We start from the raw sequence: 10,163 nt of genomic DNA on the forward strand, positions 1-10,163 counted from the left end.
TGGAAGTGGTGACTGGAGGGTCTGGTAGGCACAGAGCAATATGTACTGCAGAACAGGTCCTTGAAGGCTGGGGGAAGCCTGATTGTGGGGACATGACAACATGCTGGGTGAGAGATACCCAGGTCCCTTTCAGTGTAGATCCATTTGCAGCACAGGTGATACGAGTTGGTACAGAGTCTTCAGTAGGAGAGACACCAGACCTGCTACTGAGGTACTCTATTCCAGGCACCTCCAGTAGCCATCTGTTTCCCTGGTTCTCCTTATTAGCAAAGGCCTCCAGACTAGAGGCGTAGTCCTAACCTGGACTAATCCATGGACACAATTAACCAGATAAATGCCCAGCTATAAAATGCAGCCAGACTGACAGCTCTGGCAATCACTAAATTTCTAGCAGCCACATCACAAAAGGTGATGGGCTACACTAGCTTGTGTCCAGGTTGTTTGGTATTGAATCACACACCATGAAATCAAATTTAGAGCATTTATTAAAAATATAAAAAAAGTATTAAAAGTGTATAAGAGCATAATGTTTACAGAGTATAGTTTACAACATTATATAAGCATTAACATACATTTTTGGCAAGTGTCACCATAATTTCTGAATTGAGTTGGGGTAAACAGCTGATCCTCATTTGCTGGCTCCTGGCATATTTGTCTCTGACAGACTGCAAGAAAGATTAAAGTGTTAGTTGATCACTTCATGTTCTCTAGCATAGCTGCTCTTTAGACAGACCATAAGAAGAAGTACACCTAAAGGCTCTTGCATACACTTAAAGTACAAAGTATAGTTACTATGATGCAGAAGCCTAAAAACCACATGCACCCTTTTACCTTAGTGGCCGATTCAATCAACCCCTCCCCCCCCCAAAGAAAAACACTTTCCCCTTCCGGACACTACAGCTCAGTGGGAGAAAGCAGTGAAGACTGGCTAGGTCCTTTTGACACTACAGGCTTGTGAATTAGCAGTGGCAAAGCTAATAGCCACATCCTACAGTCATGCAGGAAATGCCTCCATAGAAGTGGCAACTCTGCTCTGAATTCAGGAGTAGTGCAGCATTGTTAGCGCAGCATTGTTATCACCCCACAAATTGTTCTGCCATAATTCTACTTTCAAACTAAACCACAACTGAAAGTGGTGAGTAGACAAGGGTTAGAGCCTCTGTCAAGCTGCAAGTTCCCCACTTTATTAAACTAGAAGTTGCTGTAGTTGGGTTTTAATAGACTGGACCTATCCCTACTGCCAGGAAAGGCAGACTATTAAAGTGCTAAATAGGCATCTTTGTCATGCCAAGTCAGACAAAGTAAAAGGAGTGCAGCATTTCTACACAGCTGCAGTCTGGCTCTTAATGTAAACTATAAAAACAAAAACAAATGCCTTACAGTTCTTTAATAAGCCAGAATGTCCAGAGGAGATGTAAATTACAGCTCTATACTGAATTATGCAACTCTAGGCACTACCCCCAAGTAACATTCTAGCATCATTAGGCAAGGCAGGGGATTTCAGCCCCCCCAGTCAATCCTTAGCCCTGGTCATTAGTACAAGCAGTTTCCCTGCCCTTCCATGCTTGGTCTCCCAATTCCAGTTAAATGTTGTGTACCTTCTTGAAACAGCCAGGGCATTTGTGTGCCATGACAAAATTAGATGTAGATTAGCAACAGTTGAAACTCAGTAATCCGAAAACTAGATAAACAGCCAGAGTACCAGTCCAGTGGCCTATGCAAAGCAACCTGATCATGTGAAGATCTCACCGTAAACTTTGTAAGCCCTCTGTTGACTTTCAGGACATTCTTTGCCAAGTGCTGCATGACTGGGATGAGAGCACTCTCACTGTAGGCCATATAGTGCTGTAGCATTGGAGTCTGCAGAGAGAACATTTATACAATATTTGAAATCAGCATCTCACTAGGGGCCAACACTCATTCCCCACTACTACTGCAGAGAATCAATAGCTTAAACACCTTAGTTTAGGATACAATTTAGAAAAGCTTCCCCAGTCAGACTTGGAGCTTATCACTATACACCTTAAAAAGTAGCATTTGAATAAAGCCAGGGAGATTGTACACTCATCCTTGAGATGACCTTATGGATTTGTTTCTATTGCAGTGGAATACTGGAGTCATGCATTTAAGAATGACCAATTATTGGTCTAGCTTAAAAACAAAAAAAAGAACTTACCCATTCCCCTCCATCTAAAACCTTCTGAGACAAGCAAAATGCTGCAGCTGCTACTTGTGAAGGGGGAAAATGCACCATTTCATAGTCCAGCATAGACAGTTCTATTAGATATTTTGCCAGTGTGTGCAAAGCAGCTTCAACCTATATAGAAGAAAATGAACAGAAAACATCCAATTAACATATTCTCCATCTGTGCAATACTGCTCATTCAGAAGTTGTAAGTGATGAGTGGTGACAGGACCTGATCAACCTGGCACTCCAGGTGCATAGTTTACATTTTGTTGAGACATAGCCAGCATAGGCCAAGTGTTCCAGAAAGAAACCCATATGGACCAAAAACAGGCATGTGACATTCAAGACTTTGTCCCAAAAGTAAACAGAAATCTTAGCCTTACCTCTCCTATCTTTGATGCTCTTCTTAGAAAGTGAAGCGGTAGGGGTTTTCCAATATTAAACTTCAGAACATTTAGAATTTGCATCTCCATGTTTCTGATCTGCTTTTTTGTATAGGTGTGATCCGTAACAAATGAGAAATCACCGATTGTGGGACAATAGATCTCTTCATATTTAGATGCAATGAACATGGCAGTCACACCAGCTAACTGCAGTTGTTTCTTTGGCACAGGGTTTATCTGCAATTAACAAAGTTAACTTTTCAATAAGCAGGTCATGAAGTATGTTAAATGTGTTTGCTGAGCTAGTGGCTTTTCTTAAGGGGCTCCCAATTCATAGATACTATTGATTTCCCATCTGTTCTCCATGTACAACGGATCTAAAAAAAATGTTAGTCTTTCCTCAAGTCAGACACAAGCCAGTGATTCAAATAAGACCCAAGCCAATTCACAAGACTAGGTTTGTACAAATTTCTCCTAACTAGTTCCAATTCATGTAGAGATTTGAGAGTTAAATTTATAACCTCTGGTAGTGAAGCCCCTTGCAGTTTTTGGAAGATGGAACCGTTTACCTGTGTTTTGACCTAAAAGGGTTTATATTTTGGAGTGGGGTTGTATTTCATGAACATGTAAGCAGTTTTAATAAAGTCGTTTACATACAACAATCCAGTGTTAAACATGAGTAATTTTCCAGGCACCGTTCTCCTCCCCTTCTGGTCCCAGAATGCAAACATATTTTAAACACCATACATGTTAATTCTACGATGCAAGTATTAAAACACTTCAATTGCCAAAATAATGAACACTTAAATAACTCCAACGCTTAGTTGGAAGACTTAAATGAGCATGTCAAAAATGGGACTTGTGAATACCACGTTTTCCAATGGGGGGAAAAATAAATAAAATAATAAACTAGAGCAAAGTTTTGCTTTGTGAATGGGGGAAAAAAAAAAACACCAAGTCAGGCTCTAACATCACACTGATGGAACCATGTTAAAAGCCCTCATCCAATTTTGTTCATAAATTCCACATGCTTTGTTTTCATGGCATGTGGAATCCAGCCTGTATGTGGATGTAGAGCCATACATGGCTATAAAGACCTGAACAACAGACCAGTATAATTGCAACTATAGTGATTAAGATACTTACTTGTAAAAACCGGTCCAAAATTGAGACAGTCATGAACATTGTCTCCTGGAGCAGCTTGAACCGCATGTGAACTTGTACCAGCCAGTCAACAAGAATTGCCCTCATATTTCCAGTTATCTCTTCACCTTTGAGGTAGTCTAGCTGGACTGCGTGTTCTGCCTACAAGTATTACATAGTATAAATGTTAAGTTCTACTAAAATATGATAAAGATATTTAACCTAGTTTGATGCAGTCTGGTATCTGTGACCCCTTGGGAAATGTTCCCCTTCCACTGTGTCCTGGACATGCAACAGAAGGAAATCCTCTCCAATGTGAGGGAACTCTCCAAGGATAGTTATCACTTCAAGATGAGTCTTCCATTAGAAGACCCATTTATGTGCTGTGATAACCAGTTGGATTTACCACAAGTGACAACTGTCCAAGGGGAGAGGGGGATATTTTAGTCTTGCCAGTAACCATTTGCAGACCACCACATGAGCACCTCCTTCCACATGATCGCCAAATCTTAGAAAGCCCTTCTGGTCAGTATTATGAGAACTGAAGAATGACTTATTCTGAACCAATTCTACTGAACAAAAAAGTACACACCTCAAGAGCAGGAACCTTGTTGTCCCGGAAAGACTCTTGGAAGTTATGCAAGCATTACTCCAAATAGCCTTTCCAGGACAGCACATGAGATTAGCAAGAACTAGCTAGACTTCAGGAGGGACAAAAAGCCCAGATAGTACTCCTTCAACCAGGCTGACCCTGGGAATTACAGACATGTTAGACCAGGCACAATAATCTCAGAAATGTGAACAAAGCATGAAAAACATGCAAACTAAAAATCAGAAGAGAAAACCAAATGGTCTGAATAACTTTGTATGAAGCTATACAGGACTGAAAATATACAAAAGACCCAAGCCTAAGATTTTACCCTTTAAAGTGTTGTAACATTTATGAAGACATATGTTTAAACAAATGCCCTGTAGGAGCTACTGTAGACAAAATATGCTGTGGTTGCCTGAACAGTACAGAAACAAAGTTTGCAGGCTGAGCAGTAAATCTCATCCTGCAGATGTTACAAAATGCAAAGTATGACCTCAGGAACTATTACAAATACTGAGATTCATGGCTCTTCATCACAAGGCAATGATACTTGGAAGACCCATTAACAACCCAAGTCTAAGAGTGCTGCATCCCACTTCTCCCAATGGGAAGAGCTGTGGCCAGGGATGTCAGATCCCTGGAACCATGAAGCTGAGGGGGTCCCAGAACACAACCTCACCCATCAGGAAATAAGTGAAAGGTTTTACTTCACCCACCCCCTAGAGGTGGCATCCTTAGCAGGGCTAGGGTGAGGGAACATCTCCAAAAGCCCATCATCCCTATCCAGAGCAAAATATTAAACAGTTCAGCAGTAGTACTGCAACTTGGTGATTCATTTCCCATTCCTTTTGGAGGAGGTGCTGCTCATGTTTGGCCCCTAGATACATTTGTGAACAGGGGAAAGCCAGTGAGCTCCTAGGGTTCTACAAGCAGTTGGCAAAAAATAAAATACAGCTACTACAAAGGAAAATAACCAATACTAGAACAGATTTGCATGCAAGATGTTCAAAAAAATAGGAGAAAACTGCATGTTAATACATTGTCTATTGGAGGACACAGATGACCTTACCTCCAGTTCTCTCAGGTAGCAGTAGATATCCTTCACATATTCACTACACAGCATGGGATTGTCAGCATCATCTTCATCCACATCCTTCATCTGCAGCAGAGCTTTTGAGAAAGCCTCACTCTGGTCTTCCATTGGAGAAGCACCAGATGTGTCCATTGGGCTCAAAGGCACTGGCTAATAAGAGAAAACTTTACTTTAGAGTACATTAGCTGTGATAGTTAACCCCTTTTACCAAACTGAACCCCATCGGCCACTTGCCATTGGCTATGCAATTAGATCAATTACATAAACACATGGAGATGGGCAGCCTACTATACAGGTGAAACTCGAAAAATTCAATCTCAGAAAATTAGAATATTGTGAAAAGGTGCAATATTCTACGCTCAAAGTGTCCCACTCTTATCAGCCAATTAAGCCATAACACCTGCAAAGTTTTCCTGAGCCTTTAAATGGTCTGTCTGGATCAGTAGGAATCACAATCATGGGAAAGACTGCTGACCTGACAGTTGTGCAGAAAACTATCATTGACAAACCGGTATAAGGAGGGAATGCCTCAAAAAAGTAATTGCAAAAGTTGGATGTTCCCAAAGTACATTAATAGAAAGTTATGTGGAAGGGAAAAGTGTGGAAGAAAAAAGGTGCACAAGCAGCAGGGATGACCGCAGCCTGGAGAGGATTGTCAGGAAAAGGCCATTCAAAAGTGTTGGGGACTTCACAAGGAGTGGACTGAGGCTGGAGTCAGTGCATCAAGAGCCACCACACACACACACAGACGGATCCTGGACATGGGCTTCAAATGTCGTATTCCTCTTGTCAAGCCACTCCTGAACAACAAACGTCAGAAGCGTCTTACCTGGGCTAAAGAAAAACAGACCTGGTCTGTTGCTCAGTGGTCCAAAGTCCTCTTTTCTGATGAGAGCAAGTTTTGCATCTCATTTGGAAACGAAGGACCCAGAGTATGGAGGAAGAATGGAGAGGCACACACTGCAAGATGCTTGGAAGTCCAGTGTGAAGTTTCCACAGTCTGTTGATTTGGGCAGCCATGTCATCTGCTGGTGTTGGTCCACTATGCTTCATTAAGTCCAGGGTCAACCAGGAGATTTTGGAGCACTTCATGCTTCCTTCCGCAGACAGAGCTCTATGGGGATGCTGACGTCATTTTCCAGCAGGACTTGGCACCTGCCCACACTGCCAAAACCTGATTCAATGACCGTGGGATTAATGTGCTTGATTGGCCAGCAAACTTGCCTGACCTGAACCCAATAGAGAATCTATGTGGCATCGCCAAGAGAAAGAGACATGAGACCGAACAATGCAGAAGAGCTGAGGGCCGCTATTGAAGCATCCTGGTCTTCCATAACAGCAGTGCCACAGGCTGATACTGCCTCAATGCAGCGTGGCATGGAAGCTAATTGCTGCAAAAGGGGCACAAACCAAGTAGAGTACATATGCATGCTTGTACTTTTCAGAGGTCCAATATTGTTCTATGTACAATCCTTGTTTTGTTGATTGCATGTAATACTCTAATTTTCTGAGATTGTGGATTTGGGGTTTTCATGAGCTGGAAGCCATAATCATCACACTTATGACAAATCACGGCTTGAACTATCTTGCTTTGCATGTAATGAGTCTCTCATATTAGTTTCACCTTTAAGTTGCATTAGTGAATTAACTTTTGCACGATATTCTAATTATTCGAGTTTCACCTGTACATGCATCCATCTTATCGCAGTAGACGTCAACTCTCAAACCTTGTGATAAACAGCCTCATTGACCAACAGAAGATTGGGAGGCACGAGACCAAGCTCTAATTTTACCAAAAAGCTGTAAAGATTAAACAATACTTCTGGAAGCCTAATTGAATACACAATAAATAACATTTTTGTATTAGATATGCTTTAAGAGAGATTTCCCCTTATAGTTGGGCACTGCCATGTCCACATGGAAATTTTGGGCATCTGCCATCTTCATAATATAAACACCAACATAAGAAACCCTCCTATAGCCACATGTTAGACACCAAGGTAGTGAAATAAAGTCAAAACACAATTTCAGTTAGGATGCTGGAGAAATCAATTTGGGCTGACTGGCTACATGACTGGCTACAGTAGCTACATAATCCCATAGATCACCTTTTCTTCCTCCACAGGAGATGGCCTGGCAACCTTTTCCACCACATCAGTTCTTACTCCTTTACTTTCCTGCAATAGGCAATACACAAGTTACACCAAGATACAAATTCCACTGTAAAGACAAAGATGAGTAGCCAAGAATATTAGACCATTGTCTGTGTAAACTGCAGTTTTTATGAGCAGTCTTAAGGGCCTGTTCACATAGGTTAGCTGTTGATGCAGCAACACAAGTCAATAGGCCAATTGATAATTGAAATTAATTATTGGAGTAAAGGCTTGCCTTTTTCAAAGCTGGTTTGGCCCGGCTCAGGCAGTTCCCGATATCCTCCAGAGCATTCCTTTGCCGTGGCTTCAACAGTCCAACCTTCTTTGTAGCTAAAGCTGTCTCCATTTTGTGTTCTGCGTTTAGCCTCATACTCTGAAAATAGTTGGCAATATCTCAGTGTTCATTTTTTATATTTAAAAACACCCCACACTAAAGAGCCAGAGGATTACTTTAAGTCAAAACAGCTCTCATCTGCCACACTTGGAGAACTATGAGGTGAGGGATTCACTCAACCTCATAGTTCGATCCGACGTGTGACAATGAAATTGTCACACGTCAGCTCAATAGATTGGGAAGTGAGCGAACACATACCGTCGCTCAATCATGTCCCTGCAGAGAGTCGTGGCGGCCACTCACAGGTCCCTTCACGCGCTGACTGGCGGAACGGACGGGGAGGGGGCAGGTATAGCTGGCTCTGCCTCTAGATAGAGCCAGCTGTCAATCACACCGCTGGGTGGATCTTGACAGTATTGCCGGGATCTGTCCCGGCTGCAGCGGTCTCAGTATACTGAGCTTTGGGTCACGGGATGGCGCTAGTTTATGTCCTCCCGTGACCCTTAGGAGAACTATGGAGAAAAACACTGACCCCCATAGTTCTCCTTTAAGACCTCAGTGAGAAATATTAGTCAGGCATTTGCACCTTCCTCACAATAGACCATTACACATGATTACCCACTTAATTATTCAACATTCTGAACAATGTATGGAGGAGCGACATCAACTTTGTAACCTCTCTAGCACAAAACCAATTGAGAACAAACATTTGCTGCATGTATCTGATGCATTAGTGAAGCCAGGGAATAAGTATTTTTTTGAAGCCCATAGCTTTCAGGTTTCCAACACAAAAGCAGAATGGGAGTTGGACCATAAAACAGTTTTTGAGCTTGATAATTGGAGGCTTTGGCTTGTGAAACAATTCTAATGGGAAAGAAAGGGATTAAGCCTAAACAGTAGGGTGTCATGATGACCAATCCACTAAACAGCAGGATACAATAAATATATTTCCTCCAATATCACACTGGGCCCTTTGCTTCTACTTTCAGCTACAGAAAGAAGCACAGCAAGCTTCCAAGCTAGCCAAACATTACAATCAAGTACAGACATCTCAACTCTCCCGGACGCTCCGGGAGTCTCCCGCTATTAGAAGTACAATCTTAACCTTCCATCTAGGGTTGCCAGCTGTCCAGGATTCACCCGGACAGTCCGGGTTTTGAACGCTGCATCCAGGTTTCATGGCAGCTGAAACCCAGACACATGATGTCAGGCAGACAGGGTCAACCAAAATGATAGGGGCCACTGGCCCCTCTCGATGGTGATATTTACATATGAATGGGTGACACTATTTACATAGGAATAAGCCACAATGTAATCTCCCCCAAACAATTTCCATGCATTGTTAGAGTGTTCAGGTTTCACTGGAAGAAAAAAAAAAAAGCCAACCCTACTTCCATCTATCAAGAGCTATGCACTGCAAGGAGTTATAAACATCCTATTTTTTCTTTATATCGAGACAGGCCACCATCATACAATCTCATTTGGGTTTACAATAACAGACAGCATCATGTGTGACCTGTAGATGTGCACTGCAAGCAACCACATTTTGCAACCCCAATGTACAATCCCCATCAGCTCATTCAAGAGCAAGACTTTCAAAACAAGCCTCCTTAGATATCAAGAGCAATTTAGTGCAAGGGTATTTCTTAACAGTCCATTTAATTTAGATTTAAGACAGGCCATCAAAATCCATGCTGGTAAACCTGAATAAGATTGCTCAGACAGCACCATGAGTAGCCCATAGACATGTACAGCAAGCAGCAGCCTTAGCGTTAGAAAACTGATGCCCATGTTTAAATCAGATTGTACTACACGTGTAGATATGACAATTGAAGGCTACATGATATCAACTCCTCAAAGGAGCAGACACCCAGCACCACACAACAAACCGACCAGTATTACCCTTGTCATCACAGTCGCCATTACTCCAAAATTCACAGTACACCAACAATATGAAGTCTACCGCCATCTGTCAGGTTTAAATCCCGCAACACTGCGCGCTGATTGGCTGGAGGCGGAGAGCGGACGTCAATCAGGTGTGATAGCTGCGCTCTGGTTCGCAGTCAGCTGATCGCAATGCTCTGGGATCTGAGGCTCGCCGGCTCTCATTGTACTGCATTGTGCATCGGCTCTGCCAGTTATTTATCGATGGTAGGTAAGACTGACGTATTGCTGTGTGCTATACGAGACTTTCTGGGTGCAGTGTCAGTACAATATTTTATTATAACACATGGCAATTGTTTATGATATGTGCTTTAACAAGCTAAATGGGATTCA

At 42.3% G+C, this 10,163-nt stretch overlaps 1 protein-coding gene across 1 annotated transcript; it reads right to left on the reverse strand.

Annotated features, from left to right (window-relative positions):
- Positions 1-475: 475 nt before the first annotated feature.
- Positions 476-9,809, reverse strand: CCNB1 (cyclin B1). The gene is made up of 9 exons (XM_018569209.1): positions 9,789-9,809; positions 7,788-7,925; positions 7,508-7,576; positions 5,376-5,549; positions 3,718-3,876; positions 2,572-2,808; positions 2,177-2,317; positions 1,750-1,860; positions 476-665 (listed from the first exon to the last, which is right to left on the reverse strand). Exons 1-9 carry the CDS (start codon positions 9,807-9,809, stop codon positions 564-566), a joined length of 1,152 nt encoding a protein of 383 aa, XP_018424711.1. The 3' UTR covers positions 476-563.
- Between the last annotated feature and the right edge of the window lie 354 nt (positions 9,810-10,163).

Source organism: Nanorana parkeri, unplaced genomic scaffold (assembly GCF_000935625.1).
Source record: "Nanorana parkeri isolate BGI_ZX_2015 unplaced genomic scaffold, ASM93562v1 scaffold34, whole genome shotgun sequence".
Taxonomy (NCBI): Eukaryota; Metazoa; Chordata; class Amphibia; order Anura; family Dicroglossidae; genus Nanorana; species Nanorana parkeri.

What these genes read in the sequence shown, in the direction of transcription:
- CCNB1 (XM_018569209.1), bottom strand. Translation starts at nt 9,809, where the DNA reads ATGGCGACTGTGATGACAAGG. An exon ending in TGGCGACTGTGATGACAAGG is followed by an intron (nt 7,926 to 9,788) that starts GTAATACTGGTC and finishes AACTATTTTCAG; the next exon opens with AGTATGAGGCTAAACGCAGA. An exon ending in TTTTAGATGGAGGGGAATGG is followed by an intron (nt 1,861 to 2,176) that starts GTAAGTTCTTTT and finishes TTCTCTCTGCAG; the next exon opens with ACTCCAATGCTACAGCACTA.